This window comes from Medicago sativa, chromosome 4 (genome assembly GCF_051527215.1).
Source record: "Medicago sativa cultivar Bolivia chromosome 4, Bolivia_mono, whole genome shotgun sequence".
Taxonomy (NCBI): domain Eukaryota; kingdom Viridiplantae; phylum Streptophyta; class Magnoliopsida; order Fabales; family Fabaceae; genus Medicago; species Medicago sativa.
In genome coordinates this window covers 72,931,236-72,947,082 of record NC_140752.1, presented here as the reverse complement: position 1 = coordinate 72,947,082, position 15,847 = coordinate 72,931,236, and the positions used below count along the sequence as shown (strand labels likewise).

Below are 15,847 nucleotides of genomic sequence, written 5' to 3'. Positions count from 1 at the left end.
TAAGATAAGTTTAGTTTTTTTCTTTTTTTTTTGAATAAATGGATGTGTTTGTACACGTATTATTGCGTATTTGCGTTTATAATTAAAATAAATTTTGATAAACTAAATAAAAGAAAACTGGTCATTATATTATGATTTTTTTTTTTTGTGTAATAAAATTTAACAGTGTATTCTCGTCTCTCAAGGTAGAGAAGACTTTAGAGCTCATAGATCGTCTATAGATATATTTAATTATACCGGTACTGTCCTTCAAAAAAAAATATGTACTAGCAGGCAAATGTAACATTAACATTAAAGCACACTTGGAGTCCCTAAACTTTAATAATTATTATCATTAAATAATTTATACTATATCGTTTTAAGTTACAGTTCCTAAAATTAATATCCATTGTACTGATAATTAATCTCATATCGTTTAAAGTTGCAGTGATATTTTTTTTTTTACAGCAAGTTACAGTGAATGTAAAATAATGAATGTTTTTGTGATTTAATTTAAAGAATAAACAAAGTTAATTTAGAAGAGGTTTGACTCATCTTTTGTCCTAATTTATTATGATAGGCGTTCCATTAATTTGATCAATGTTGAGTTTAAAAAGTGTTTTTTTTAGGGGTTGAAGTTATTCATTTTTAAATGTTTTTATTCAAATATATGTTTGAGGTAAAATTTAGTGAACATCGCTGATATTTATTTTTATTGTTTTATGTCAAATTAATAAGATTAGAATAAATAAAATATCTAGAAATATAAACTGGGTTGAAAAAATTAATTTGTAAATTTTTAAGAAATTAAATGCACAACTTTCAAATTAATAACTAACATCACTTTTAAGATGAGTCGTTATTAATTATATTATTGATTGATCCGAAGTATGAATGACTAAACTCATCGATAAATTTGGTCAACCACTTTAGTAAGTTCTACTATTCTAACAATATGTTTTTCATCCATAAAATTTGAATCTAATTTCAGCTTCAGTCGTACCAAAATAATGTTGGTGAGGCAAAATCAATATGAAATCTCCTTACTCTCCTTGCTCTTTTTCTGATGTATTTCTAGACAAAATATATGTTTAAATATGATTTTCGTCCCTGTAATATAGGCGTGTTATGATTTTCGTCTCTGTCAAAAAAAAAGTTTGAATTACGTCCCTGTAAATTTTTTTTTGTTTGAAAATGGTCCCTGACTCCACTGTTCAGCTGACTTGGCATGGTTTTGGCCACGTGGCAGTTGCTGACTGTGCAACTTTTGCCATGTGGCGCTGACGTGGCGTGCCATATAATATTAAATTTTTAAAAAATATTTTAAAAATTCTGAAAATTGTTTTTAAAATTAAAAAATATGAAAATAAATTCAAAAATCATAAATAAATTGCGAAAAAAATCTGAAAAATAAATTTAAAAATCTTTAAAAATTTCTGAAAAAATCTGAAAATTATAAAAAATTTCCAAAAAATCTGAAATTTTTTTTAAAAATATTAAAATAATTTTCTGAATTTAATTTTTTTTTGTATAAATTTCAATATAAAATTAAATTTTTTGAATATTATATATTCTGAAATTTCTGAAAAAAATATTTTTTTTTAAAATTAGAATTTTCATAAAAGAATAAGAAATTAGATTTTTTTATTAAATTATAATTTATTTTCAGAAAATATAATTGCCATTGTTTTTCGAAAAAAATTTAATATATAATTTTCAAATTAAAAAATCTATTTTTTGAATTTTTTTTATGATTTTTTAATTTATTTTCAGATTTTTCGGAAATTTTTTATAATTTTCAGATTTTTTGGAAATTTTTTATGATTTTTAAATTTATTTTCAGATTTTTCGGAAATTTTTTATAATTTTCAGATTTTTTTCGGATTATTTTTATGATTTTTAAATTTATTTTCATATTTTTTAAATTTAAATAAATAATTTTCAGAATTTTATTTTTATTTTTTAATTATGTGGACCACCACGTCTGCGCCACGTGGCAAAAGTTGCACAGTCAGCAACTGCCACATGGCGAATACCATGCCAAGTCAGCTGAACAGTGGGGCCAGGGACCATTTTCAAACAAATTTTTTTTATAGGGACATAATTCAAACTTTTTTTTTTAGAGAGAAGAAAATCAAAACACGCCTATATTACAGGGACGAAAATCATATTTAAGCCCAAAATATATCCTTTGAGAAATACATTACAATAATTTTCTTTGGACTGTTTCTTTTTTCACCGTATGAGTTTATCACTCGTAGGTACGTAGTTTGGATTTTAGAATCTGAATTGCATATAAAGTATAAACCTCATAAAACCTCTAAAAACACGTTGAAATATTTCGGATTTTAGAACCCGTATAGGGGGCGCAGGTGGGAAAAGTAATGACCGTTTCTTTGAGAACAAAACTGAAGTTTGGATCTGAAGCCCACCATCAAACTATGGCCCAAGCCCAAATCTTCTTCTACCAGGGTTTTGAACTCCACAAACCAAACCAAAAAACCAACCCTACACTTATCTCAAAACTCCGACAACTGAAATGGCTTCCACCGCCGCCAGATCAATGTTCCGATCATCTTCTGCAACCAGATCAGCCTTCCGTGTCGCCTCGGAAGCTAAACCAGCTCGTTCTCCGTTCCGAATGGCATCCAATAAACCTCTCTCGCCATCAACATCCATGTTCAGGTATTAATCGATACACGCATTATCATGAACGGAATCTTCTTCAAATTTACTATTGATTGATAATTTTTTTTGTGTGAAATGTAATTAGGTCACCTGTTGAATTGAGTTTTTGTGTCGAATCGATGCTTCCTTACCACACTGTTACTGCTTCTGCGCTCATGACTTCAATGCTTTCCCTTTCAAGCCGCAACTACGCTTGGCTTTCAGAAGGTATTATCAATTCTACTAATGGTTTTAGAAAAATCAATGTGTTTATCTGCAATTTGGATTATTTTTGTTTAGTAGCATTGTTGATTCTACACAAACAAGAATTAGTTAATTACAACTCGTTGTTCTTTTGGATTTGATTACTCTTAGCATTAGGTGCACTTTGAAGGAAATTAAATTGGAACTTTATTTTTTGTTATATGTGTGTGTATTTTATCATGATTACAATGGTTAAGAGTCTCGTATATATGAGTTTATAAGCGGAGGCAGTCCTCACCTTACAAACACGACTACTCATGTCGACATAAATTACTTCCAAGATTCCTCCATTGAGTGGGGTTATCACATGTGCCCAAAACACGAGACTTACTCTTGTTGAGTAGTATTATCTTAGACCAGCACCCTAGTATTAAGAGTGCCAATGTTATTGCTAAGAAGAGCTGGTTTTGTAAGATTTAAGTTAGTCTCAACCCAAAATCCTAAGTCATTGCAACCTTTTACTCTTGAGTGCATTCCTAACGTTAAGCAAGTAAAATCTTTTTCTTGTTATTCGGAACCTGTCATGTTGTTTGATATCTTTAATGTTAAGATTTATCAGAATGGGGTTTAGAAAGTATTTTGCGGTTTTATGTAATAAAAATTAGTAGAGTTAGGGTTGAAAAAAACTTTGTAGTGTGGTGTGCTCGTTCTCTTTGGGCCTACTAGTTTACCTCTGTTTTTTATTTCCTGACCATTGGTTTAATTTTGACTTAGGTAGCTAAGCATCTCTAGGATTCATTGATGTTCTTTCTACAATTAATTTTTCGGGTATGTTTTCTTTGAGTTCTTGTAACTGAGATTAAATAACATATGGTGATGATACACTCGGATATATACATAATCTAGTATCACCATATTCGTAAGCACAAGCCAGTTATTTTTTTATGCTTTACAATGTTTTTCCATAAATGTCGTAATCCTGTACCAAAGATTGATGGATTAGTTTATTCCCTACTACACTTGTCTCCTCACCCCCTCCGTAAAATAACAAATACAACTAAATCATTTAGTGATTAATTTAGTGAGCCATACACTTTTTTTTGTTTGTAGGCCTAGAGACTATTTGAAGATCAGGAAGCAAAGGTGGATGCTGAAACTTCCTGTGATTTGTTGAGCTTTTTAAACAAAAGATTTTGTTGCTACTAGGAATAATTTCTGTAACTAGTTATTTGATATTATTTAGGTATTTAGAGCACAGTTGTATGCTCATGAATTTGTATGTTATGCAGAATATTTCTTAATTCACAGTGTGTGTTATCTTATTCTCTCTTTATCCTTCTCTTTATGAATCTTATTGTCTAGTATTTATGCATCTGTAAAATAATTATCATTTGTCTGCAATTGGAAAAGCGACCATATATCTGTGTGCTGCAATTTATTTCCTGATTTGCTTGCATTACAGTGTAATGAGTTCACTGTGCGCTCTCGGCTGACTAGATTCTTTCTTTCTTTTTTAAGGCGGCTGACTAGATTCAGATAGTGACATTCTGTAGGAGAACTTCTGCTGAGTAGAGCACTTTTTATTAACATGGAAACTTGTTTATCTTAGGACTGTTGTCTGTTTGTATATTAGGCAGTCTATAATGTGTTCTCTATTACTTTTCTACTTTCAGCAGGAGATGAGTCATGATGTGATAACTACAGAATCCAATAAAGATTATGCTCAATATTTACATGGTGGTTACCAAAGTTGTACTTTTTTCTTGTAGTTCATGTAATTTGAGACTTGCATGCTTGGACTATTATTAATGTAGGATTATCATTTGAAGTTCTGATTCAATGTTTTGCTTGTATAGGTCTGTGATGTCCCCTAAAATCAGCTTTGGCTTTCAAGAGTCATGTTTTTCACTTTCATTGCCATAATTTGTTGTATCTGCCGTTGGTATAAGAAGACGGCTTGCCACCCATATATTGGGCAATTTCCTTTTATCTCGAATATTTTAATGCGCGAGATTATGTTTGTATGGAGTTGGCGGATTATTATACTGTCGCATATCGCATAAAAAAATGATTTAGCTCATGTATAATGTATAACCTTTCGTTTTTCTTTATTACGTTGAAGATTAGAATTTTTAAATTCAAAATGTTTTGTAATGAACTACGTAAACACAAAGTTGCTTTCAAGATTAATTTATACAATCGATTTGCAAAACAAAAGTTATAACTTGATGGAATATTTACAAAATAAAAGTGGTACAATAGAATTGTCAAATTCATAATAAACCGCATCTTTAACAGTGTCTTTTATTACCTATCATGATCTATTTTTTATTTCATAAAAAAAATACATGATCTATTTCTCTCTCGCTGAAGTAGTAGTTATTCAATACCATTAACTTTCGATAGCGTCAATATCGACATTTGAAGTAGTTGATTCAACACCAATAACAAAAGAAATTGATGCAATATCAATACCAACAGTTGAACTAATTGCTCATTACAATGACGAGTGAATACATGTTTCAGAATGGTATAATATAATGGATTGAATAAACAAAACTAGCATAAGGAAAACGACACCTCAGTCAAATATGAAAACATAAATTTACTTTCAGGAGTTGAGCTTAAAGATCACTCCTTTTGGCTATAAACTTGGAAGTTCATATTGATTCAAATTCAATTTCGGTTTACTCCTTTATGGGTTTGGAGGTAAGAGGGGTCTTGAGCAAAAGAAAACGTGTGAATAGAGAGGTTGAATGTTCTTGTTTAAGGGTGAGGAAATGAAGGTTGTTTATTCAATTCAATTTAGTTCAAAACACTCTAAATAATTATAATTTAGTGGCTTTTACAAAATAAACTTTTTAAACTTGTACTTCAGCTAAGGATTTTCTGGTTTTCTTGTTTGCTGAAGACGATGAAGAACCCACCAGAAAATCTATTTGGGACTTGAACAACAAATACGAGAAAATAAATCTTGAAGTGAAGATCTTAAACTATCATGCATTAGATATTACGAAAGACATTCAGATTGGATTAGAAGCAAAAAGTTCAATATTAGAAATTTGATTTCTGCAAATTAAATTTTAGTTAATTACATTTGATGGAAATTCTTACTTTTGGAATTAACCAATTGGTTGCAAAAAGCTGAATTAGATAACCAAACAATAGCTCATCTGGTCCTTTTTAAGCACATGCAATGTTCAACATTGATGAAAGTTCCAACAAGTATTGTAACATACCAAAGATCATTCCAAGGGTGACACCTAAAAACTGCCTCCCAGCATGTTTCCGGTCTTTCCGAAATCAGATCAACAATTAACCATAATAATGTACTCAAATTATCCCAAATATAAGTCTTAATTGGAAAGCTAGCACCTATATAATAATCTCTCTATTATATGAAAGATTTGATTTCACAATTGTTTGTAGAACAGAGCTTTACTTTGATGTCCACAGCTTTCAGAGTGTCAAATCTTTTGCAGGGAACACAAATGTTAATTAATCTACAAATACAGGATAATGGTTGTTGTTATAGCCAAACAAATTATAAAAGTGGAAAATAATGTTAGCATAGATAACATACCTCATTGTAAGAATTTCAAACAATGCAAATTACTTGTAGAGTCTGCATGTATTTTACTTGTTCATAGTTGATGATAGGTAAAAATTCCAAAATATTGAGCCCATTGACATGAAAGCCACTCTGGCTGGAAGAGGCACCACCCTATACAGAGCCATAAAAATAGGCAAGGAAGGTAAGATTCAAGAACTAAACAATTCAAACCACAAATAACCAGATAATTAGTAGAATGATCAAATCCTTAATTAGTAGAGTAAGTATGCGATATTAGTTAATAAATCCCTAATAGCTATTTATACCTACATGATCACAAGCGATGTAGCACCGAGACTTCTTATTGAAGGCACGTGCGGGTGTTCAACCAAAACTGGCGTACGTAGTTACATCCAATTACTTCTATTTTCTTAAATCAATAATACTTGTGTTTACGTCTTAGAGCTTTGTATATCATGAGTGCCCAAACAACAAAATCCCTAACAACCATACTTATAGACCTTTGCTGTTACTACTTCGTCCATATTAAGAAAATTAGGCGGTGTGCTAAATTTTTTCGTTGTGTATAAATGTTATAAAATTGTCGTTAATTAATGTTTTAGTTAAACAATGATACTAAAATATAGTATATTGATTAGGAATATTTTTTGTAAAAAAATCATTAGAGCACCAAATGACACTTATATTACTTACTAACAACAATGAAAATCTTGAAGTTAAGCAATTGGATAACATCCCCCCTCACTCTAAAATGCAAGACACCATTTGCAAACTGCAACTATAAGATAAAGGGGCAAAGCAGCAGCATATCCAACTCGATACAAGATACTCACATATATGAGTATAAATAACATTAAAGCCTAAAAAATGAACTAGCATGTCATGGTTCTTAAATTTCAACTGAAAAAGAAAAGTAACTTTAATGTAAGAAAAAGTTGCATATATAGGCTAGATTATACCTTTTCACTAGGGAAGTGAATTAGAGAATGTTATTACTTATATGTGTGTTTATATAAAACGGAGATGAACTAATTTTATCATTACAATTTGCAACTTGATAAAAGAGCAGAAGCGAAAAAACACAAGCAGAATATCAGATTTAAGGACATGAACGTGCGTACCAGAAATTTAATACACTGACAGGGATCCAGAATCTAAAACCTGAACAGACAAATTACACAGAAAGGTATGAGAAATATGCATATCAGCAGTAAGTCACAATAACACTTAGGCAATGAGGTTTGTACCATAAAGTAAAGTGGGAAGAGCATCTCTTTTGTATTTTTCCGGAAGCTCTGAAAGCTTTTGTTGCCATAAATTGTTCCATGCAAAGATAACCGCAATGACACATGGACCCAACACAATTTGGTTTAGTAAAACCTGTCAACGAAAGAATAAAAAAATAAGAAGAGAAATTAGAAGCTGTCACTATCCTTAACTGCCTCATGCTTCTATAATTTAAACCAGACATCATTTATAGATGAAGCATACTACCTTTAACATTAGGTTCTGGACATTTGGCTTTGGGAGACAATGGTCAAGCAACTGGTACCAGGCAAAAGAACCAGGGCCATAGAAAAGGAATCCATAGGAAGTCATTCGCAGAGCACGTAGCAAATCGTGTTCTGAAAGAAGCTTCGACAATACATCCTAAACAAACCTTTTTTGGTTAATATTTCATACCAAACTCCAAAATATTCACCACTAGATAACACAACAATATACTACTTTAGATTAGTATTAAACTAAACATAGATGAATACACCTAAAAAATAAGCTTATTTTGTCAAAGCCTTAATATACTACTTTGCCTCGAACACGAAAACGCACCAGAGTCATGACAGACCTCAAGATTCACAGAGCCCTAATAGAGATACTTACAATATTACACATAACATTATCACTGAAAATTGAATGAACAATATTTACACTAACCTGAGAGGCATTTTCACCACTCTCTTTAGCTTTGTTCCACCGGCTACTGAGCTGAGCAATCGTGTCACCAGTAAGAGTAAGCGACGCGGCGGTTAACGCCTGCTTCAGCGGAAACTGATAACCACCTCCGACGGCGGAACCAGCTGAACCCGAATTGGACCGAAAACGACGCCGTCGTGGATCCGGTTTCGGGTCCCACTTCCAGAACCCGAAAAATCCACTCCCAAATCCAATCGCGTCCATTCCCTCACAAAAAAAAAACGATTTTTTCGCTATATGAGTCTGAAACATATACAAACATAAAACGCAGCGTTTTATGCTCAATTTTTCCTTTTTCAAATTATAAAAAAAATCGAATTTTTCAAAAAATAAAATATAAAAATTGAACCTTTTTGGTTTCAGTTAACAATTACAAACCACAAGCAACAAATTTTCTTCAATTCCACAATTGGGTCATCAGAATCAGTGTCAAAAATCACTTTTTCCTGATTTTTTTTTCTCTTTTCAAAATTTTATTTTATACCCTTTTTTGGAAGTGAAACTAGGAAGATTTTGATTAGTTTTTGTTGGTTTAAGGTTTTAGTTTGTTAGTTATTATTGTTAGTACCATGAGTTATTCAGGTGAGTGTTTGTTGCAACTTGCACAACGTTGCATGAAACACCAAAAACAATTGAAGCAAATTCATTCACTTGTAATCACCAATGGTTACCTCAATTTTCACAAATCAAATAATGCATCATTTTCAAACCATAACAAATGGATGCCAACACTTCTCTATAATGCTCTCATAAGAGCCTATAATGTTCATAACCATAACAAGGTTTTTGTTATTTTTACTAACATGCTTGCAAACAATGTTTCACCTAACACACATACTTTCCCACCTCTCCTTAAATCATCACCTACTTTTGTTGTTACACCACTTCATTGTCAAGCTCTCAAACGTGGGATTTTGTCTGACCCTTTTGTGCTTACCACTTTACTTGTAGTTTATGCAAGAAATAATCATATTGTTTGTGCACAAAAGGTGTTTGAGGAAGTTCCTATGTTTTGTATAGTTGCATCCAATGCAATGATCAATGCTTTTACAGTGAATGGTGATATGGAGGGTGCTTTGTCGGTTTTTGAATGGATGCCTTACCGGGATGTTGTTTCGTGGACAACTATGGTGAATGGTTTTGCTTTGAATGGGAATTTTGGTGCCGCAATTTGGTTTTTTGGGATGATGATGCGTCATAAGGATGTTCTGGATTGTTTGGTGAAACCTAATGAGGCTACTTATGTTAGTGTGCTCTCTTCATGTGCTAATTTAGAAGGAAAAGGTGCTCTTGATTTTGGAAGGCAAGTTCATGGTTACATAGTGGTGAAAGGTGTTGACTTGGGAGTTTTTGTGGGAACTTCGTTGATAAATCTTTATGGGAAGATGGGGTGTTTGAATTATGCTGCGAGTGTTTTTAGAGAAATGGTTGTAAGAGAGGTTTGCACTTGGAATGCAATGATTTCTTCACTGGCTTCCAATGCTAGAGAGAAGGAGGCTCTAGATTTGTTTGAAAAGATGAAAAAGCTTCAAGGGTTGAAACCAAATAGCATTACCTTTGTGGCAGTTCTTACGGCGTGTGCTCGAGGAGGATTCGTTAGGGAAGGATTGGAGTTGTTTGAATCAATGTCAAGCGAGTTTCAAGTGGTGCCAGTAATGGAGCACTATGGATGTGTGGTTGATCTTTTGGGAAGAGCTGGTCATATCCAGGAAGCAGCTGAAATCATAAGAAATATGCCTTTCCGGCCCGATGAAACTGTATTGGGGGCCTTTTTGGGAGCATGTAGGATTCATGGAGCTATTGAACTCGGAGAAGAAATAGCAAAGATGCTTAAATTGCAGACGCAGCACTGCGGCCAGTACTTGTTATTGTCTAGCATGTATGCTGAGAAAGAAAGATGGGATCATGCTGCTGATATGAGGAAAGAAATTATGGAGGCTGGAATTCAAAAAATTCCAGCATTTAGTATGGTTCATTTGACATAAACTTTCTTTTCTCTGTTCAATCTGTTATCTATTTGCAGTTTGTACATAGATTTGAGTCACTTGCAATCTTGTCATTGATAAAAATTTATTGATGACAGCTTTCTGCAGAAGTACTTTGTATTATTACCAATCAGAAAAGCACATACAAAATTTCTCATTGTTGAATATCTATCTCAGAGTGAGTTTCGACTTCACCTGGATTTCCTTGTATATGAATGACTATGGCTTTTGATTTATTGAGCAGATAATTATCAAACAAAGCTTTAATATGGGCGCTTTTTATTTATTTTTAAGCTAATTGTTACAAAGAAATGCCTCATGTATGGCTGCTAGATACATATGCGTGTTAAGTGTTATGAAATGAATGAAAATATTTATGCACCAACTTGAATCAGTTTGTGCAATAGGAGTGCTATGACTATTACAAAGAAAAGCCTCATTACTGTATGTAAGATATCTATTTGTGTTAAGTGTCAAGGAATGGCCGAATGAACTTCTAACGTTGGCGCAGCTGCTCTCCAACAACTAGTACTGCCTGCTGTGTTTCCTCTTCTTCTGGTTCTGCAACCAACAATGCCTGCTGATGTTCCTTGTCTGCCGCTTGTACTTCTCCATCTTCAACTTGTTGCGTGACATTTTGTTGAAAATATTTGAGTAATACTATCAATAAAAATGCTGCAAAGAAAATTACATCATAAGAATCAATTATCACAACAAAGTGGCAAAAGGCACATGTCCATCTAATGTGTGCACACCTTAAGACCCTTAACATGTCCACCAAGGAAATGTGTAAAAGGAATGTTAAAACTCTCTCATTAGGCGAAAATCGTTTCTATATTCCAATGTCAGATGAGACTAATAATACATTTTTGGACACTGTTGTGAACTTGTTAACATTAATAAATCAACTAAGACAGGCAAGTGACTATTTAGAAAATCACCTGTGCAGATTCTAGTCCTTATAGTAGATAGATTCCAAAAGGTAACAAGTGCCGATACGACCACAATCTTCTTGTGGCTGCAAGCATTCCATGTATCCAACAGTCGCAATTTCAAGCACTCAGCTACATTAAAAAAAACATTATGTATTATATAAAAATGTGGATAGACTTAAAACTGTTGGTCAACGGAAGGATTGGATTATACCTCGCTGGTTGATCTGAGCAGAGTAGCAAGAATAAAGCTTCGGTACGCTGAAGCTGACAAAAAATCCTGCTCGTAAATATGTAACATTATCAGAACAAAGATTTGGAAATAAATGATATTCATACCATGAACAATAATATGTAATACTATTGTCTCACCAATGGCACTGAGCCTCCAAATTGTAATAAGATGGCCATACTCAGCTCCTAGTAGAAGCAAAGGAGCTACCTGCAACAATTAGAAGAAGAAAAAAAGACTTAACCAACACTACAAAGAGGTTCTGTTATTGCACAAAAACAGGAAAATAAGACCAAAGTTGCAAGAATTACTTTCAGGGTCATGGATGGTTCTCCAGAGAACAACTCTCTAGTCTTTGAAAATGCAAAATTCAAAGCAGGAAGAATCAATTTCGCAAGACGTAAAATATCATCTTCTTTCAGTTTGACATAACCCCTTCCCTTAGCTTGGCCTCTGAACATATACAAATAGAAAATTCACAATTATAAAAAAGAGTTTAATTTTCATCCACCGCCTGTATAAAAAGTTTTACACCGTCGACACATCATAATCAGTCATTTGTGCGACTTTAGAAGTGATTATGATAAAATTCAAACATTTTTTATGATCCAACTATTATGATTAATTGACGGTGTAAAAATATTTTACATTGATTGTGTATATGAATTCAATTGTTATAAAAAATCCAAAAGCTAAAAACGTAACATACCTTTGACAAACAGAATTTGAGAAAAACGAAACAGCCAAAACCAGAATTGCCAATTGTGAGATAGCAGAGAATATGCTGAAACAACAAGCACAATAACATCTCAAAATTTTCCGCTATACATAACAAAACAAAAATAGCCACAAATATAAAATCTCAAAAAACAGTTGCAGACCTAAAATTGAACCCTTTGGTGAAACATGTAGATAAGAAACAAAGAGATCCAAAACCAAACCAAAGTGTTGATTTTGTTACATCTTCCCACATAATTAATCCAGTTATCAACATTCCAATGCGATCCAAATCACCTCCATTCTCTTCTTCAGCTTCTAAACACCAAAGTAACAAACATCAATAATCAAATCAAATAAATACATAAACAGCAACAAAATTTGAATTAGCCTTACTTGGAGAGAAAGTTTCTTGTGGTGGTTGAAAAGGTACCAAACTAAGTCTATCCTTCTTATGTCTTCTCTTCCTTTGCTTTCCAACCTCATCCACCAACACATTCTCCTTCTCTTCCCTTACCTCAACCTCATAACACCGCCTTGATCTTCGGGAGTTTCTCGGTGAAGACAGAGCTGCTGTCCCTCGGGTTTTATTACACCGGCGTTGTCTTACACCATTAGACTCCAAGAGCTCCTCATCGAACCGCGGCTTGGATTTTCTGGAAGATGGGGGAGACATTAGGAGAAGCTCTCTGAGTGGAAGACAGTTTGTTGGTGATCGGAGAAGAGATAACGGTGAAGGCGATGATGTTTGTTTGGTTCGGCGATCCGATGAACGGTGGTGACGAGGGGTAGAAGTGGAAAAAGAAGAATCCATGAATGAATGAATGAATGAATGAATGAATGCAAAGTTTTGTTTAGTTTCCTTATTTGTGAGGAGAATGAATGATGATTTTGTTATGAAGTAAGTATTGTAACAAGATTGTGTTTTGTTACTAGATATTATGATTATTATTATTATTATTATTGAATTTATGAAAATGATAGTGTTGACATTTTTGGGTATTGTAGCCGTTGGAGAAAGATGCAATCATTTGTATAACTTCTTTTTAAATCAAATCTAGGATTGTACTGTTTGTGGGACCCCCATACCTTTAACGGTAAATAAATGCAAAATTAGTTTGTACATTACTAGTAACACTACTACTACTTCTTTGCTAAATCCAACATAGAACAAAAGTTATACTAACTTCAAGGAATCTTTACAAAATAAAAGTTGTTAAGTACAATTGTCAAATTCATTTTAAGTCACAATTTTTAATGGTGTTTTTTCCCATATATCTTGATCTTTTTCTCTCATGTTAAGTGAGTCCATCTAATTAACTTAAGGAATTTAATTTGAATTATTTATTTTTGAAGTTTTTAAAAAGTTAATTAGTCTTCTCTCCATTCAAAGATAATGATAGATATTTCAGCTTCCTCCTCTCATGTTTCAAAACATATAATAAAGGTGCTCAAAAAAAAAATTGCAATGCATGCATGCCATACTTTTAAGTATATGTATTTAATTGGCATAATGTTTAACCACATACATTGGATATTGATGGGAAAATAAGCCTCGCATTTAAATGTAAATTATATATAAATCATGTTAAGTCCTCCATACAACTTTTGCAAACCTTAATCCTCCTTCTAAATAGTATATTGTCACCCTTCTTGACATTCATAGAATAATAACTTGTTACAGACCTTATTATAAACTTTAGTAAAATAAACATCAAAGAAACATCATATCAAATAAATCAATCAAGTAAACATGCATCTTCATGTAACCATCTCAAGATCAAAGGCTGCGGAGGAGAATGCCTTCAAAAGTAATCCCTGGTCCAAAAGCCAATCCTAAACCCCATTCTTCAGTTCCATCATTTTTCAAATAATCCCTCATATACTCCATCACATAAAATATAGTATTGCTACTAACATTTCCAAAATTCATCAATGCCTTCCTACTACATTCCAATTTATCACCACTCAATTTGAGTGTATTCTCAAGCTTATTGAGAATTGCAGGCCCACCAGGATGAACAGCCCAAAACATCTCATTAAATTCCTTAACATCACTTTTAGCCATCAATTTCTTGCAAAATTCTTCAATGTTGTCTTCAATTTTTTGAGGAAGATCTCTTCCAAGCTTAAAATTAATACCCTCTTCAGTAATTCTACCATCAATCACATTTTGTGTATTAGGCAAGAATTGTTGGACAGCATAGTTCAATTCCATGAAAGGTGTTTCTTGACTCAATATAGGGTTGGTTCCAATTATAGCTGCAGCAGCACCGTCACCAAAAAGCGCGGCGCCAACAAGATCATAAGGTCTAGCTTTGTTTGGTGGTCGAAAACCAAGTATTGTTGTTTCAGAAGTTGTGAGCAAAACCCTACTACCAGGATTATTTTCAGCGATGTCTTTGGCGACACGTAAACCACTGACACCTCCGTAGCAACCAAGGAAATAGAGCATTACGCGATTAACATCACTTTTTAGGCCGAGTTCATTGGCAAGGTAAAGGTCACCCCCAGGTAGACGAATTTCGCTCGAGGAGACATAGACAATGTGTGTGATTTCTTCAGGTGATCTTCCCCATTCTTGGATGCAAGCTTTGCTTGCTCTTGTTGCCATTTCAACTACTGCTGGATTTGCTATTTCTAGCTTTTGTCTTATTGTTGGTGTTCCTTCTATGAATAACTCTGGATATTCGTCTAGGATCTCCTTTGACATCACTGTGTATCTTGTTTTCACAGTTGTGTTTTTGCCTGAAAATGGTCACATGAATAAACACAAAGTATTGCAATTTATATTAGTAATCTTTTTTAATATAGTTTCTTAGATTAATAAATAAGAGAGTAAAGAATCAATTTGACTTACAAAGACGCTCCAATTTCTCCTTAACATAAGGATCTTCACACTTAGTGTCACGAATGTACCCTTCCACCAAACACTCTTGAGGGAGGACTTGACTAGGGAAAGCCTTCCCTAAAGCAAGTATCGTGGCCTTCCCCGGAACAGGAGCACGTCTAACGCGCTCACCATTTGCAGAAGAATCTCCATTCAAATCACCTTGAAGCATCTTTTTTGAAATTTAAGCAAATACTTTTGTTCTTGTGCTGTGTTGAGAATGGATCAAGACTTGGTGATAGAATTGAGAAATTATCGGGCTATAAATGAAGGCATTGGAAAGGTATTGAAAAGAAGTTGGTGTCAAGCAAGGGTAGCATGTTGTGTAAGAAAATATTACATTATTTGACTTTGGTTATGTTTCAATGATCATGGTTTTTAGATGTTTGAATGAAATTGGTTTCACAGATCAACAATCTTTTACTTTCTTATTTGTTTTGCACCGAATCCATTTCTAGCTTGCAACACTTTTTCAACCTATAATATGTAAGTGTGAAGTAGACAAAACAGAAACAACATATATATCATGAATCTGGCGGGAGACAATAGTTGTGATTCTTGTGAAGAAAAATTAAATGAAAAATTATTAATTCAATATCTAAAATATGATAATTCCAGTTAAAGTGGTTGAGATTGAGACTCGAGACTTGAGCGATTGAATTTCCAAGCACAAAAATATTTACATAAAATAAA

General features: G+C 33.1%; 4 protein-coding genes across 6 annotated transcripts; 1 reads left to right on the top strand and 3 right to left on the bottom strand.

The window, feature by feature from the left end:
• The first annotated feature begins 2,444 nt into the window (after positions 1-2,444).
• On the top strand, positions 2,445-10,548 carry LOC146931639 (Tetratricopeptide repeat (TPR)-like superfamily protein). Its single transcript, XM_085703149.1, has 3 exons — positions 2,445-2,664; positions 2,753-2,874; positions 8,981-10,548. Exons 1-3 carry the CDS (start codon positions 2,519-2,521, stop codon positions 10,381-10,383), a joined length of 1,671 nt encoding a protein of 556 aa, XP_085559275.1. The 5' UTR covers positions 2,445-2,518; the 3' UTR covers positions 10,384-10,548.
• LOC146931640 (Peroxisomal membrane 22 kDa (Mpv17/PMP22) family protein) lies at positions 6,000-8,620 on the bottom strand. Of its 2 annotated transcripts, none has more exons than XM_085703147.1 (6): positions 8,360-8,620; positions 7,919-8,074; positions 7,672-7,804; positions 7,546-7,585; positions 6,434-6,574; positions 6,000-6,353 (listed from the first exon to the last, which is right to left on the bottom strand). In XM_085703147.1, the coding sequence occupies exons 1-5, from the start codon at positions 8,600-8,602 to the stop codon at positions 6,487-6,489; spliced, it is 660 nt and encodes a 219-aa protein (XP_085559273.1). In that variant the 5' UTR covers positions 8,603-8,620; the 3' UTR covers positions 6,000-6,353; positions 6,434-6,486. The 2 variants fall into 2 exon arrangements, with proteins under 2 accessions (XP_085559273.1, XP_085559274.1); XM_085703148.1 differs by having other exon boundaries at positions 6,000-6,323.
• Positions 10,549-10,631: 83 nt separating the features above from the next.
• On the bottom strand, positions 10,632-13,274 carry LOC146931638 (reticulon-like protein B17). 2 transcript variants are annotated; one of them, XM_085703145.1, is made up of 8 exons: positions 12,661-13,274; positions 12,429-12,582; positions 12,257-12,331; positions 11,859-12,000; positions 11,688-11,757; positions 11,530-11,595; positions 11,325-11,447; positions 10,632-11,058 (listed from the first exon to the last, which is right to left on the bottom strand). In XM_085703145.1, the coding sequence occupies exons 1-8, from the start codon at positions 13,076-13,078 to the stop codon at positions 10,880-10,882; spliced, it is 1,227 nt and encodes a 408-aa protein (XP_085559271.1). In that variant the 5' UTR covers positions 13,079-13,274; the 3' UTR covers positions 10,632-10,879. The 2 variants fall into 2 exon arrangements, with proteins under 2 accessions (XP_085559271.1, XP_085559272.1); XM_085703146.1 differs by having other exon boundaries at positions 12,429-12,579; positions 12,661-13,211.
• A 550-nt stretch (positions 13,275-13,824) lies between these two features.
• On the bottom strand, positions 13,825-15,403 carry LOC146931637 (type III polyketide synthase A-like). Its single transcript, XM_085708342.1, has 2 exons — positions 15,125-15,403; positions 13,825-15,012 (listed from the first exon to the last, which is right to left on the bottom strand). The coding sequence occupies exons 1-2, from the start codon at positions 15,324-15,326 to the stop codon at positions 14,045-14,047; spliced, it is 1,170 nt and encodes a 389-aa protein (XP_085564468.1). The 5' UTR covers positions 15,327-15,403; the 3' UTR covers positions 13,825-14,044.
• Positions 15,404-15,847: the final 444 nt, after the last annotated feature.

Excerpts from the sequence above, each read along its gene's own strand:
- LOC146931637 (XM_085708342.1), bottom strand. The coding sequence starts at position 15,326 with ATGCTTCAAGGTGATTTGAATGGAGATTCTTCTGCAAATGGTGAGCGC. Across the intron at positions 15,013-15,124 it reads GGAGAAATTGGAGCGTCTTT|GCAAAAACACAACTGTGAAA; the intron begins GTAAGTCAAATT and ends GACCATTTTCAG.
- LOC146931639 (XM_085703149.1), top strand. The coding sequence starts at position 2,519 with ATGGCTTCCACCGCCGCCAGATCAATGTTCCGATCATCTTCTGCAACC. Across the intron at positions 2,665-2,752 it reads CCATCAACATCCATGTTCAG|GTCACCTGTTGAATTGAGTT; the intron begins GTATTAATCGAT and ends AAATGTAATTAG. Across the intron at positions 2,875-8,980 it reads CTACGCTTGGCTTTCAGAAG|GTGAGTGTTTGTTGCAACTT; the intron begins GTATTATCAATT and ends TGAGTTATTCAG.
- LOC146931638 (XM_085703145.1), bottom strand. The coding sequence starts at position 13,078 with ATGGATTCTTCTTTTTCCACTTCTACCCCTCGTCACCACCGTTCATCG. Across the intron at positions 12,583-12,660 it reads ACAAGAAACTTTCTCTCCAA|AAGCTGAAGAAGAGAATGGA; the intron begins GTAAGGCTAATT and ends TTTGGTGTTTAG. Across the intron at positions 11,758-11,858 it reads AACCATCCATGACCCTGAAA|GTAGCTCCTTTGCTTCTACT; the intron begins GTAATTCTTGCA and ends TAATTGTTGCAG.
- LOC146931640 (XM_085703147.1), bottom strand. The coding sequence starts at position 8,602 with ATGGACGCGATTGGATTTGGGAGTGGATTTTTCGGGTTCTGGAAGTGG. Across the intron at positions 7,805-7,918 it reads TCCAGAACCTAATGTTAAAG|GTTTTACTAAACCAAATTGT; the intron begins GTAGTATGCTTC and ends TTTCGTTGACAG. Across the intron at positions 6,575-7,545 it reads GTCAGTGTATTAAATTTCTG|GGTGGTGCCTCTTCCAGCCA; the intron begins GTACGCACGTTC and ends GGCTCTGTATAG.